The following is a 15,141-nucleotide window of genomic DNA, read 5'->3' on the forward strand; positions in this document are numbered from 1 at the left end:
GACGTCCTGCTACAGATGTTACAGAACTAGCAGAAGATACAGTCTACGTTTGTAGTCATTAACGCTGCCTTAAATCTGAAATTTGAAGGAAGAAACTTGTCTACAAGTCCTTTATTGATTCCTAAAGGAAACAGCATTTTAGTCTCTCAACTAATTCTGAATGATCCTGGATACGAAATGAAACCTGATTCATAAACACACCCCACAGCTGGTTTAAAGCACGTAGAAAGGAAGTGTTGTTTGCTTCTGTTCTTGTTGTAAACCTGACATTTCATAAAAAGACCCCAGAAAAGGTTTTTCCTACCTCAGATTTCCCCTCCAGAAAGATCTGACCACATCTTAGGCATCAAGACATTTCTGCGGACATTTCCTCAATACAGTCAAGTGATCTGATGGCAGTTGCTAGGAAATGGATGGGCTTAAAGTTCATGTCGAGTCATGCAAGAAACTAAAAGTTTGCTCATTAACTTTTCCCTGGCAGGCGCCACATTCTCATTCACTTCCTTCACTGGGCAGAACCGCACACACTGGACCTGACAGGGACAAGTCAATAGCCTCCACTAGGAGCACCTCCTGAGGAACTGGACCAGGTGACGTTTATGGGATTCATCAGTTTTGCTAAATTAGACGTTTCACACAAATCCAGACAGCTCTCAAAGTACTGCGTTCACAGCTCAAAATAATGACAAAGTTTCTTCAAAACCTGACTCCCACGTTTAAAAATATCAAGTAATTAACTTGAAACACTGACAAACGTCCGTGTAACTTTCACTAATTGGTTTTTCATTTCTAATCCTGCAGGAGATAAACGGAGAACGACCCATTTCCCAGTTTTGAACGATATAAATATCATTGATTTAAAGAAAACAACCCGTTTTCTGCAACATAATTAAACTAAACACAACAAAACACACTTGTGGCTGATTATGGGTCGTGCTGCAGATTTTAGTTTAAAGTTAACAGCACCATATATAATTTACAATGGAGGAACTTATTCTGCTGGTAGATTAAAGATGAACTTGACCCATTTTACGATTTAATTCAATAATACGGTCAAGAACGGGGACCATAGGCTGAGATTTCTGCACAGTGGGGACAGGGGTGTCCGGAGAGGGTGTTTTAAGGCTAATATCAGTTTGTGAAACAGCAGCAGAACCGTGATGTTTCTGTGACACGTAGCTATCTGTTATATATTTTTATCGGTTTATAGTGAGCTAAAATCTAAATATATAAGATCCTAATGTTCCCTGTACTTGTGTTTTGATGCGTTGGAAGAAAAAAAATAAAATCTATATTAGGAGTTGGTGTGTTCTCTCTGTGTCTGCGTGGGTTTCCTCCGGGTGACTGTCTGTGAGGAGTGTGGTGTGTTCTCCCTGTGTCTGCGTGGGTTTCCTCCGGGTGACTGTCTGTGAGGAGTGTGGTGTGTTCTCCCTGTGTCTGCGTGGGTTTCCTCCGGGTGACTGTCTGTGAGGAGTGTGGTGTGTTCTCCCTGTGTCTGCGTGGGTTTCCTCCGGGTGACTGTCTGTGAGGAGTGTGGTGTGTTCTCCCTGTGTTTGCGTGGGTTTCCTCCGGGTGGTAGGTTGATTGGCGACTCAAAAGTGACCGTAGGTGTGAGTGAATGAGTGTGTGTGTGTGTGTTGCCCTGTGAAGGACTGGCGCCCCCTCCAGGGTGTGTTCCTGACTTGCGCCCAGTGATTCCAGGTAGGCTCTGGAACCACCGCGACCCTGAACTGGATAAGTGGTTACAGATAATGGATGGATGGATGGAAATCTATATTCTCTGGTACCGTGGATGACATACAAAACAGTGAAATGGTCGTTCTCTGTTTTTCTCCGGATTAGAAATTGATTAGAAACCAATTAGAAAACCAACCAACCAGGATTAGAAAAAAACAATGAATGAAAGTTACACGGACCCGACATAGTATTAGTCAAGAGTAAATATGGAGATTATATGTAAAATAACAAGTTACTCAATTAAAATGTAATTATTTTATAATATCTTTATTTTAACAGTCAATCACTGGAGAAAATTCGTCATTATTTGGACTCTAATGTATTTCACCAAGACATGAAGTCAATATAATAATCAATACGATAACCATTCCACAATCATTCTGGATTTGACAGGGACCCGTCCTCAGTCTCCTCAAAGAACAGCTCCTGAAGGGTTAAACCACAGTTAATAAGATCTTTATTGCAGTAAATGAAGTGTCTGACTCTAAAAGCCCAACCAAACACTGCATAAGAACATGCATTGTTTTTTTTTTTCCTGAACTCCTAAGAACTGGATTCTGACATTAACCACAACCTCTGAGCCATTTCTGATACAGATCGCCGTTTTTATTCTCATAAAGTTAAATACTCATCGAATTTTACTGGAGTTTTGATTAACAGCAGCTAGTCTCGCATTACATATGTTTTTCTGAGATTGTAATTAGGTAAGAGATCATTCATTTTTCCCCATGAACACGATGCTTATATAGTATTCTCCCAAAGGAACCAGAGTCTCTGTGAAATGGCGTCAGTCTTCGTCCAGTGGTGATTCGTTCAGAACGATGAACACTAGAGGAAACCATATGGAAACTTCCTCATCGTAAATAAACATTTTTAAAATAAAGGCTCAAATATCGACATTTTCTTTAAAGGTTTTGAGTTTTTTTTTTTTGAAAATTTGCAGCATATAAAAATGTCATTGAGATCCTTATAAAAAAACAGTCAGAAGGCACTTTATTTGGTAAGAGAAAAGTCACAGTTGTTAGAAGGACTGGTGATTGAGAATAAATAAGCCTGCATAGCATGAACCAAAGGGTTGAGAGGCTACGGCCTGTTCGCCCTCCAGGGAAAAAATAATAGATTGTTCTGTGGGTTGTTTTTATTTTTTATGGTAAATATATAGAGCTTTTGATAGTAAACTCTTAGGTCTCCGTTACAAAAATTAATTTGTTGTCTTATTTTCTCTTGTCTTACGTTAAATTTAGAAACTTACACTATGTACATTTTGTCCCGTGCCAGGGAACCCCTGTTGGCAAATGGTCCGATGATCTGTCAGACGGCTGGTGAGGGATCCGTCCACAGAGGTTAGACAGGTGGAACAGAGTTCTGTCCTCCACTACGAGAGACGGTGGCGCCTTCTAGAGGCCACAGCTGTCCAGTGGTTTGGGCTGACCGGCGGTGGAGTGTTTGTGTGTGTGGGAGAGAGAGAGAGAGAAAGAGGGAGGGAGGGCAGGGTGAGTCTTAGTGCTACCTAGCCCTCAGGCTCTGTAACACACTGTAAACGTCCTCCTCTCTGCTCAGACCCTCAAACAGTGGCAGCAGGTCCAGCAGCTCCGTGTCTGTCATGTCGTCAAACCACGATTGCACCGGGACCTGCAAAAATAACCAAAAAACACATTTACACATTTACAGGAATCACACACAAAGAGCTGCTTAAACAGACCTTAGCTGTTTTATAAACCGTCTTCTTGTATCTACACTTACTAAAAAAGACATAAATTATTTCATTATTCAGGACACGGTGGTGCAGCGGGGTAGTGTCTCTGTCACAGCTCCCAGGTTGGAGTCCTGCTCCGGGTGACTGTCTGTGAGGAGTGTGGTGTGTTCTCCCTGTGTCTGCGTGGGTTTCCTCCGGGTGACTGTCTGTGAGGAGTGTGGTGTGTTCTCCCTGTGTCTGCGTGGGTTTCCTCCGGGTGACTGTCTGTGAGGAGTGTGGTGTGTTCTCCCTGTGTCTGCGTGGGTTTCCTCCGGGTGACTGTCTGTGAGGAGTGTGGTGTGTTGTCCCTGTGTCTGCGTGGGTTTCCTCCGGGTGACTGTCTGTGAGGAGTGTGGTGTGTTCTCTCTGTGTCTGCATGGGTTTCTTCCGGGTGACTGTCTGTGAGGAGTGTGGTGTGTTCTCCCTGTGTCTATGTGGGTTTCCTCCGGGTGACTGTCTGTGGGGAATGTGGTGTGTTCTCCCTGTGTCTATGTGGGTTTCCTCCGTGTGCTCCGGTTTCCTCCCACGCTCGTTGGTAGTGTGTTGGATTGGAGACTCAAATGTGTCCGTAGGTGTGAGTGTGTGAGTAAATGTGTGAGTGTGTTCCCGCCTTATGCCCAGTGATTCTGGGGAAGGCTCCGGACCCACCGCCGCCCTGAACTGGATAAGGGTTACAGACAGTGAATGAATGAATGAACTATTTGCAACATATTTCAGAGGAGATCAGCATTATAGACAAACGTGCATCTGAAGAGTTATATAAGCCATATAAATTCTTCCTTCCACTCAATCTATTCACGTTCCCAAAAGGAAAGCTCTGCTTCTTTTAAAGCTCAGCTCTACTACCTTTAGATTGGTTCCGGAAAGTGAACCAACTAGAACAGGAGTTCTGTTACATATGATTGACAGCTCTGGGTGTCTTCTGTCGCATCCTTCTCCATCAGATACGAAGGGTAAATAACAGGTGATGAAGAGCCTCAAATGCTCAAGGAGTGGCAGCGACTGGAGACTACTCCTGCAATCTCAGCTGGGAATCACACAAATGACGAATCCTCCACTAGAGCAACTTCACTTCAAATCCTCATTGCGTCAATCTACAGAGGAGTTGCAGCTTTTAGACATCGTAGAGTTTTATCAGTCAGGTGATGACAGCCGGGTGAAGGCGGTGACACAAGAACGGTGTCCCCTGAGTTCACAAGTGCGATGATGTTGGAGGCTTCAGAGAGGCTTCCTCACAGCAAGCACAAAACAAATAAATGTGAGCAGCGACATCATAGCTGCTCTCTCCCAGGACCAGGAAAATGTGTTACTATTAATAACAATCATAATACAATGTACTGTACCATTTTGGCTGCTTCTTACCTTTAAAATAAAGGCAAACATACACTATATTGGGGCGGCACGGTGGCGCAGCAGGTAGGTGTCGCAGTCACAGAGCTCCAGAGTGTGGTGTGTTCTCTCTGTGTCTGCGTGGGTTTCCTCCAGGTGACTGTCTGTGAGGAGTGTGGTGTATTCTCCCTGTGTCTGTGTGGGTTGGTGACTCCAAAGTGTCCGTAGGTGTGAGTGTGTGAGTGAATGTGTGTGTGTGTGTGTGTGTGTGTTGCTCTGTGAAGGACTGGCGCCCCCTCCAGGGTGTATTCCCGTCTTGCGCCCAATGATTCCAGGTAGGCTCTGGACCCACCGCGACCCTGAATTGGATAAGGGTCACAGATAATGAATGAATACACTATATTTGTAAAAGTGTTCGCTCGTCTGCCTTCTCATGCACATGAACATGACTGACATCTCATTCCTAATCCATAGGGTTTAATATGATGTCAGCCCTCCGTCTGCAGCTATAACAGCTTCAACTCTTCTGGGAAGGCTTTCCATGAAGTTTAGGAGTGCGTTTATGGGAGTTTTTGACCATTCCAGCAGCCCATTAGTGAGGTCAGACACTGAAGTTGGACGAGACCTGGCTCCCAGTCTCAGACCAATAGAACACCTGTCAAGTTCTTCCACACCAAACTCACCCATCCATGTCTTTATGGACCTTGCTTTGTGCACTGGTGCACAGTCATGTTGGAACGTCCTCAGACTGTTCCCACAAAGTCAGGAGCATGAAATTCTCCAAACTCCCTTGGTGTTCTGAAACATTACGAGTTCCTTTCACTGAAACTAAGAGGCTGAGGTCGACTACTGAAAAACAACCCCACGCCTTAATCCCCCCTCCACCGAACTTTACACTCTGCACAATGCAGTCAGACAAGTCCCGTTCTCCTGGCCACCACCAAAGGCTTGGATATAGCTGCACGGCCATGGAAACTCATTCCATTTCCACTGTGGAAAGTTGGCGACCTGTGTGCAGAGCTGCCCCTGCGCTGTCATTTTACATGTCCTACCACCTGCTGTCTTTCCCAATCCCTTCCACCTTGTTATAACCACTGACAGTTGACTGTGGAATATTTAGTAGAGAGGACATTTCATGACTGGACGTGCTGCAGAGGTGGCGTATGATCACTGTACCGCGCTGGAATTCACCGAGGTCCTGAGAGCGACCCGTTCTTTCACAAATGTTTGTAGAAGCAGTCTGCACGCCTAGGGGCCTGGTTTTATTCACCTGTGGCCGTAGAAGTGATTGGAACCTGAATTCAATGATTTTGATGTGTGAGTGCATACCTTTGACAATACAGTGTAGGTTTGGTTCACTTTTGAATTAAAGTTTGATAGCCTCAGGTCAGATTCAGCTTTAATTAAAGAAAAGTGCACACAAATAAACAGTGCTGCATCAACACAAACCCAGAGTTCACAGGAAAGCATCCTCTGCTTCTGAAAGAGATTTTCCCACAGTGGCTGACTTACTAGTTACTCTTGGTATGAAATCACAGGTGACAGTGCCGTGTGTAAAAGCTGAAATCCCAACATCGCAACACAGAAGGAGACTTACAGCATTCTCTGGGTGGAAGATGTATGAGGCGGGCGAGTTGTCTACTATGATGACTTTGCTGAGTTGTCGGCCCAGCCGGCTGAGGTCTTTGACGTAGTTCCCTCTGTGGAACACGCAGGATTCCCTGAAGAGACGTGCCCGGAAAACACCCCACTGATCCAGCAGGTCTGCCACGGGGTCAGCGTACTAGACACACACACACACACACACACACACACACAATGAAACCCACTCAATTTTACTCCTCATTAGCACACACAAACTGTGATACGACACAACTGTATCAGTAGAGAACGTAGAGTATACAACATCTCTCTGTTCGTTGTTCTTTTGACACGTAAATGTGAGGAGCCTAACCTTGGCTAAGCTCGCTGTGAAAAGCACACATTCAAACAGTTCACCCATCTTCTGCAGAAACTCATCCACATGAGGTCTCTTTAGCACATAGACCTGCCGAGAGAGAGAGAGAGAGAGAGAAAGACAGAGAGAGAGAGAGAGAGAGAGAGAGAGAGAGAGGGAGAGAGAGAGAGAAAGAGAGAGAGAGGGAAAGATAGAGAGAGAGTGAAAGATAGATAGAGAGAGAGAGAGAGAGAGAGAGAAAGACAAAGAGAGAGAGAGAGAGAGAGAGAGAGAGAGTGAAAAATAGATAGAGAGGGAGAGAGAGAGAGAGAGAAAGGATAGAGTGAAAGATAGAGAAAAAAGAGAAAGAGAGAAAGACAGATAGAGAGAGAGAGAGAAAGAGAGAGAGAGGGAAAGATAGATAGAGAGTGAAAGATAGACAGATAGAGAGAGAGAGAGAGAGAGAAAGACAGAGAGAGTGAAAAATAGATAGATAGATAGATAGATAGAGTAAAAAATAGATAGATAGAGAGGGAGAGAGAGAGAAAAATAGAGAAAGAGAGAGAGAGAAAGATAGAGAGGGAGAGAGAGAGAGAGAGAGAGAGAGAGAGAGAGATAGACAGAGAGAGAGAGAGTGAAAGATAGACAGATAGAGAGAGAGAGAGAGAGAGAGAGAGAGAGAGAGAGAGAGAGAGAGAAAACACATTCAATTCAGAGATACACGCTGATGTGTTACGAGTTCAAACTTTTAAGGAAATAGAAACACAAACAAACCTCTGCGTTCCAGATTCTCATTTTTGACGTTTAGTCACTGCAACCCAGTACAAGTAATCAAGAACAGGCCAACTCTGACATCCAGAGCCTATCCTGGATTACTTGAACCAGGTAACAGCCATCGCATCACAACATCAACAGCACAGAAACAGGGAACATCCTTGTACTGTGTGTAAACCTTTCTCTGGTTTCACAACAAGGTATATGTACACACACCATCCACACACACACACACACACACCATCCACACACACACACACACACACACACACACACACACACACACACACACAAACTCTCTTTCCTGAGAAGTAATCAGTCTCATTGTTTCTGTGGGCCCTGGCAGAAGAGCAATTGAGGCGTGCTTTTCTTTTTTAAAGGAGACAGATAAAAAGAAGCCTCTACTTAATTCAGTCAGAGTGCTTTAAAATGCATTTCCTCGGCACAAACATATGCTTTCCTCTGATAACAGAAAAAAAAAAAGAATGCTTCTTAAACAACAGATACTGTCTTTTCTGTCCCATGCCACTGCGTCTGTACACGCGTGGTAACACACAGTAAAGATAACATCACTGAACATAAAGCCTTCAGTGTTTGCAGAAAGCTGTAAACAAAGAAAACAAAGATGGAGCATACGTTACAGAACATAAGCTGGTATTCTTTGTTTGTTTGGTTGGTTGTTACTGCATTTATTCCGTTTGTAAATCACATGTAAACCCTGATTTGTTCTCTATGTTCAGTCCAGTGTACCACAGAGTATTATAACTGGGTGACCATTATCCGAGCCTTATAAACGTACCTGATGAACTGTTCCGTCGATCTCCACAGGGACTATGAAGTCTGCATTACTGATGGGCTGTGAAAAGAACAGGAGAGAGAGAGAGATTATCAGCCATGACTACGAAAGGTGTATCCGTTTAAATTCAGCAGCAGAGGTGGACTGGACACACTGGAGTCTTGTGGCACATTCTGTAATAATTATAGCAATAACATAACACAGTTTAATGCAGTTAAATACGTGCACTGCCTCTCTCCTGTGCTGATCACAACATGCAGGAAACCGACAGAAATACAGCGACGGTTGAGTAAGAGCCTGAGTGTGATGCTCTCTCTCACATGTCCAGTGTCTTTAGTACCACAGGGATGTGTCAAGGTACTGGAGGGCTCAAAGTGATTGACCACACGCTCACACACTGCTACCTGTAGCCCAGCTTTGATTTAGAGACACGCAGGGGAGATTAAGTGAGTGCGAGTGTGTGGCTTGAAATTGACTGCACAGAGCTTGTGACTGGAGACGCACTGGAGACTTTTTTTAAAGGAGACTTTAAAGCTGGAGGGTAGAAGAGAGAGACGTGCAGACAGGATGAAAGGGCTCGGCAGACTGCTAATGCCATGGAGAGAAAGAGAGATGGAGATGAAGAAGAGAAAGTTGGGCAGTCTTAACACTTTTCAGAAGCTTGTTATAAAAATAACGGGGTTCTGCGGCGTGCGTGTGTCGGGGAGTTCGCAAAATAGGTTTCATGTCAGGTTTTTAGAGCGGTCTGCGTTATAAGAGCGTAAATCACTGTGGTGTCTGAAAACCATGTAATTCTTTAAAATCACCCCCAACCCCTTTCTTTTAAGCATTCCAGCTGAGCTTCTTATTGTGTGAACAGCTAGGAATGATGCAACAGCCCAAAATGCCTGCCCTGCTTTGAAAGTGCAGTCTTCCAAACCAGACAACCAGGGTTTAATGTCACAAACCTAAGGAGCCAGCGCCCTGCCGAATGAAGGCAAAGGTGCGGAGCTACATCTGAGCTGCTTTTAAAGCATTAAGGCATTTGTTTGGACGCAGATTTTAAATCTCTGACGAAACAAAGATGAATTTTAACTGCCTTAAGTTCCCCCCGCCCCTGTTTAATAGAATGAAAGCTTTTTTTGCAGCTGCAAATATCCATAAAAAATTCAGGGCACTTTTATTTACAGTGTGAACCGCAGCTTGAGTCATTCCAGTCATCAACAATATACCCACAGCTCCGAGATCAAAATCCGAACAGTGAAAAAAGGGTTAGGGTTATTCATATTTAATAGCCTGCAGTCTGCGTTTGATGTCCTTTCTGAGGCTGGAATAAGCAGGAACTGATCTGAGAGGGCAAACGGTCATAAAAAATAAACAGCAGCCAGCAGAGCATCCAGCAGGGGGTGCATAAGAGCTGTGCAGGGCAGTATGAATTCCAGCCTTCCAAGAAATCACAGCCACTACTAAAAGGGTAAACTGTCCTTTGCTGTTTCACTCAGTGCTGTATTTAAGGCAGTGGAGAAACCAGAGCAGCACCGTGGACCTACAACGGACATTGCTTTATCTCCATCTAGAAAGATGTGGCTGAAAGCAATAACATGAAATGGTGTTTAAAAGACATGTAGCTTGCATTTTTGTCCCCAGGCAGTGGGTTGTAAGACGTGAAAGACGTGAAAAATTAATTACAAAAACCATGCTTTTTAATCTCTCACTATTATTATTAAATGGGCACTTTGTTAATTTGCCTGCAGTTATTTAAACGTATCTCTGTGGGCCTGGTTTATTTTTAACACAGTGGAAGGATGTACAGAAACATCTGTGGATTTACATCTGTCAGATCTAAAGAAAGATTTCTCTTCTGTCTCACTCTCAAAAAAAAAGAAAAAGGGACTGTTAATGCTGTGGGTGGCACGGTGGCGCAGGGGGGCCTGGAGGTTGTGGGTTCGATTCCCGCTCCAGGTGACTGCATGGGTTTCCTCCGGGTGACTGTCTGTGAGGAGTGTGGTGTGTTCTCTCTGTGTCTGCGTGGGTTTCCTCCGGGTGGCTGTCTGTGAGGAGTGTGGTGTGTTCTCCCTGTGTCTGCATGGGTTTCCTCCGGGTGACTGTCTGTGAGGAGTGTGGTGTGTTCTCCGTGTGTCTGCGTTGGTTTTCCATCCGGGTGACTGTCTGTGAGGAGTTGGTGTGTTCTCTCTGTGTCTGCGTGGGTTTCCTCCGGGTGACTGTCTGTGAGGAGTGTGGTGTGTTGTCCCTGTGTCTGCGTGGGTTTACTCCGGGTGACTGTCTGTGAGGAGTGTGGTGTGTTCTCCCTGTGTCTGCGTGGGTTTACTCCGGGTGACTGTCTGTGAGGAGTGTGTTGTGTTCTCTCTGTGTCTGCGTGGGTTTCCTCCGGGTGGCTGTCTGTGAGGAGTGTGGTGTGTTGTCCCTGTGTCTGCGTGGGTTTACTCCGGGTGGCTGTCTGTGAGGAGTGTGGTGTGTTCTCCCTGTGTCTGCGTGGGTTTACTCCGGGTGACTGTCTGTGAGGAGTGTGGTGTGTTCTCTCTGTGTCTGCGTGGGTTTCCTCCGGGTGGCTGTCTGTGAGGAGTGTGGTGTGTTCTCCCTGTGTCTGCGTGGGTTTACTCCGGGTGGCTGTCTGTGAGGAGTGTGGTGTGTTGTCCCTGTGTCTGCGTGGGTTTACTCCGGGTGACTGTCTGTGAGGAGTGTGGTGTGTTCTCCCTGTGTCTGAGTGGGTTTACTCCGGGTGACTGTCTGTGAGGAGTGTGGTGTGTTCTCTCTGTGTCTGCGTGGGTTTCCTCCGGGTGGCTGTCTGTGAGGAGTGTGGTGTGTTGTCCCTGTGTCTGCGTGGGTTTCCTCCGGGTGACTGTCTGTGAGGAGTGTCGTGTGTTCTCCCTGTGTCTGCGTGGGTTTCCTCCGGGTGATTGTCTGTGAAGAGTGTTGTGTGTTCTCTCTGTGTCTGCGTGGGTTTCCTCCGGGTGCTCCGGTTTCCTCCCACAGTCCAAAAAACACACGTTGGTAGGTGGATTGGCGACTCAAAGTGTCCGTAGGTGTGAGTGTGTGTTGCCCTGTGAAGCACTGGCGTCCCCTCCAGGGTGTATTCCCGCCTTGCGCCCAATGATTCCAGGTAGGCTCTGGACCCACAGCGACCCTGAACTGGATAAGTGTTACAGATAATGAATGAATTAATGAATGTTAATGCTGTTAGGAATTGTATTCTTTATAATGTAAAAAATAATAATGTACTTAATGGTGACATTAGTTAGGAATAAAATGAACGCAGTTATATCAAATTACAGCTTTAAAAGAAGTGGACTTCAATAGATCTCACTTCATCATGAGAAAGGTTTCATCACAAAGACAAATAGAAGAGCAGCTATTAAATATTCAGGCTTCGTTCAGCGTCTGACAGAGAGACGGAGGCGACCGCATTACACCGGGTCAGTCTATCTGGATCAGAGCTGTGCAGAAAAGACACCGACGTTTCTTCAAATGCACTAAAATGAACACAGACCACTTAATCACTGTTTTCCAACAGCCTTCTCCACCTCTCATCTCCTCTTCTCTGTATTGATCTCTTGTGCTCTGAAGTACATTAGAGTTCAAGTTGACCTTCAAGCGAACAAGCACAAAATCAACATAATACGTGGCACTCGGCAGGACACTAATTAATAAGAACATGTCTTACATTCCTCAGTGTATGAGAGGAATATTAATAATAATAATAATAATAAACAAGCGTTACTTTCTGGAGAGGTGATCAAGAACTTTACCCTAAACTGCTTCTAGTGCATTTACAGTACATTTACAGACACACCCTTGTGTACAAACCTTTGCCAGTCTTTTTATGCAGAGTGTAGTGTGTGGGTGGCAGAATGGGTGTATTTGTGCATGTGGTGTGTGTGTGTGTGTGTGCGAATGAGTGAAAGAGAAAAAGTGCATGTGCGCGAGCACAAAGGCATGCATCCCTTGCTCCTTCCCTTTCTCTGGGCCTCTTTCTTTCAGCCACTGCCTCCCTTCTCTTTCCCGAGCAACGAGACGAGCTGCCAGACGGACATTTTAAAGGACACAGTACTATTAGAGAAAGCGCTTTACTCTCTTTCTCGCCTTCTTTGCAGAGAAACATCAAATATCACCTGTTATAGACTGTTACTGGATAAATATGTTAAATACATAAAGTAAAAATGTTAGATATAAGCATTATATTTGGCTTAAAAGGGAGAACTCCAAGGAAAGTAAAAATAAAGAAGTTTAAAAAAAGAAAGGCCTGGTACAGCTCCAAACCTTCCACCATTGGATAAAGAGATCAACAGTATTTAAAGCTTTCATCTCAACTCAACTCAAGCTCTAGATCCAGAAAATCCACAGGTGTTTAAGTCGATCCTTCCACTGTGAGACGACTCTGGGTCTGAAAGCGTAGCTGTTATTTAGGGGGAAAACGATGTATGTGAGAAAACCAGAGATTTTTAAATTCCATCTTAAAATGGGCCTGAAGACGCAGGTCTTTAGAGAAGTGGGTCATTGGGGTGAGCAGGTGGCTCCACAGAGGAGACTCTCTAGGCAACACACTGTTGGTTAATCTCAGCAGAGGATTTCATTCAGCCGGGAGCTTTAATCCCACAGTGAGCTCTAAACACCGCCACTGTCTTCTGCTGTTGAGCTTTGGAGTACTCAATGGATTATGAGCAGATTGTGAAATATACTTTACTCCAGCTCACACAAGACCTCCTAGCTTCACTGTAAACACTGCATTCCATGTCCTACATCCTTGGGGGAGCTGGCGATACCTTGAGGTCAACAGTAGAACAGAGCCACATTAAGGCAGACACATAATTAAAAGTTAACAAGGTGCTCGTGCGCGTACCTTAAAGGAACTGTGTACCAGCGTCTCGTCGAGGTCGATCACCACGCAGTTCTTGCCGTAGTCGTTGATGCTGACCTCAGGCAGGAGGTATTTGGCTGGAGACTGAAAAGAAGCCGAGGGTGTCCAAAAGATAGAGGGACGAAAAGAGGGGAGAAGAGGAGAAAACCAGTCATTTGAGAAGGAGGAAGAGTCAGAGTTACTGTTATCACTGCGGCTGGGAGTCCTGAGCAGAGTTCAAATTGAGGGCTATCTTCTGCCCAATTCACGAGAGCTTTATAGTGCACTTTCAGACAGTAAACAGTGCCCTGCTCTTTGCTCTTTCCTGTTCCTATGAACTCTCGCAAAGATAGAAGGGCTTTCCCTAATGCTTTTAGGGCACAAGCACATCCAACACTTTCAAAGTACAACATTAGGATAATGGCGTTTCCCCAAGTTCGGCCGCGTTGCTCAATCTTGTTGACTAAGCACAATCTGACTACAGCTGAGAAGGACAGTCAGCATGAGCGTGAGCGAGCGAGAGAGTGAGAAGAGTGAGGATGTCCTCTTCAAAGACTGGCCTGAGAACAGCAGAGAAGCAAAGGCCAGATGGTCTCACCTGAGGGGGGTACAAACACATATACACCCACAATATCCTCTAATAGTAAAGCAGCACGCACATAATACTGCATCATTAAAGGACGCCGTGTTTACCCACTGTAGGTCTGGACTGTGTCTTGGTGTGTCTATATGTGTATGTGTACGTCTGTGCCTGAACAGGGCGGCTCATCAATCTCTGTAGAAAGCAAAGGCGAACCAAGGACGAACTGCTCGCCGCTCGCTGTTCGATTCATCTGCGCCAGGGAGACACCGTGGGAGTCCTACATGACCTCACACCCACTCTCTTCACTAATTAGACAGAAATGTGCCAACAGAGCACAGAGCAGCTGTAAACCTGGCTCCTCAAACTTTCCTCTGCCGTATCGATCAGAAAGGCCCCCTCAATTGTCATTTTACCCACTCTTCTCTGCAAGGAGCTCCTCAAAAAGCACACTTTTCAAAGCCAAACGTTGTTTTTGTGGTCAAAATGACAAGTTCGTTTGGTGCAGTGTGTACCGCTCGCTAAATATAACTCATAATCTCTGCTGGGGTTTTTTTTTGAGACCCCCCCCCATGAATTTGATTGGTCCTAATCACTGTGTTGCTTCATCTGAAATCTCCCGCTGACTTTGAGCTTTAAGCAGCGCTGAGGCATGTTTAGAGCTCTTCTTAAGTTCACTCAGGACAGTGAGTTTGGCAGTAGGTCAATTCCGTGTAATTTTGTCAGATATTTGAAGTGTACCTCCAGCTGTATGTGGGATTTTGTAATTGAATCAGTCGCTACACTGCCAAGCTATCCACCTGTTATTATTACTAATTATTATCCAGCAGTTTCCAAAGCAGGAGACCTAGCTCTATCAAAGCATGGCAGCTAAGCTATAATTGGTTTATAAGAGGTTATTAATCATAATCCGTGCAGAAATATAATGCAGCAAATATAGAAGCCTGCTTGATCTTGAATTTGTTATTGCACCAGAAAATGGGCAGCTATTTCAGCACTGCCCCTGTACAGCACCAGTCAAAAGTTTGGACACATCTCATTCAATGTTTATTTATTATTGTTTTCTCCGTTGTAAATGAATGTGGAGGACATTAAAACTATGAAGGAACACATATGGAGTGATGTAGTAAACAGAGAAGTGTTAAAGAAAGCAGACTATGTTTTATACTTTAGACTCTTCACAGTAGCCCCCCGTCGCTTTGACGACAGCTTCACACACTCTCTCCGTTCTCTCAGTCGGCTTCATGAGGTCGTCACCTGGAACGGTTTTCAGTGAACGGCCGTGGCCTCGTCGAGAGTTAATCTGTAGAACCGCTCCCTTCTGAATGTGTCTGAGACTGTAACTGGGGCTGTGCAGAGGTAGGGGCTGGTACACAGCTCTATACAGTGACTAGCTCCACTCCACCAATCACTGATGAGG

The 15,141-nt window shown here is 45.1% G+C and overlaps 1 protein-coding gene across 2 annotated transcripts in view; it reads right to left on the reverse strand.

Annotated features, from left to right (window-relative positions):
* Positions 1 to 2,027: 2,027 nt before the first annotated feature.
* Positions 2,028 to 15,141, reverse strand: part of ctdspla (CTD (carboxy-terminal domain, RNA polymerase II, polypeptide A) small phosphatase-like a) — a 41,818-nt gene continuing 28,704 nt past the window's right edge. For both annotated transcript variants that reach the window (XM_066676182.1, XM_066676174.1), the window contains 5 exons: positions 13,145 to 13,246; positions 8,311 to 8,367; positions 6,756 to 6,848; positions 6,399 to 6,584; positions 2,028 to 3,369 (listed from right to left, as the gene is read on the reverse strand). In XM_066676182.1, the coding sequence (XP_066532279.1) occupies positions 3,244 to 3,369; positions 6,399 to 6,584; positions 6,756 to 6,848; positions 8,311 to 8,367; positions 13,145 to 13,246 (564 nt within the window). In that variant the 3' untranslated portion in view covers positions 2,028 to 3,243. The remainder of the gene's footprint in view (positions 3,370 to 6,398; positions 6,585 to 6,755; positions 6,849 to 8,310; positions 8,368 to 13,144; positions 13,247 to 15,141) is intronic.

The sequence above is a fragment of the Hoplias malabaricus genome, chromosome 1 (genome assembly GCF_029633855.1).
Source record: "Hoplias malabaricus isolate fHopMal1 chromosome 1, fHopMal1.hap1, whole genome shotgun sequence".
NCBI classification, from domain to species: domain Eukaryota; kingdom Metazoa; phylum Chordata; class Actinopteri; order Characiformes; family Erythrinidae; genus Hoplias; species Hoplias malabaricus.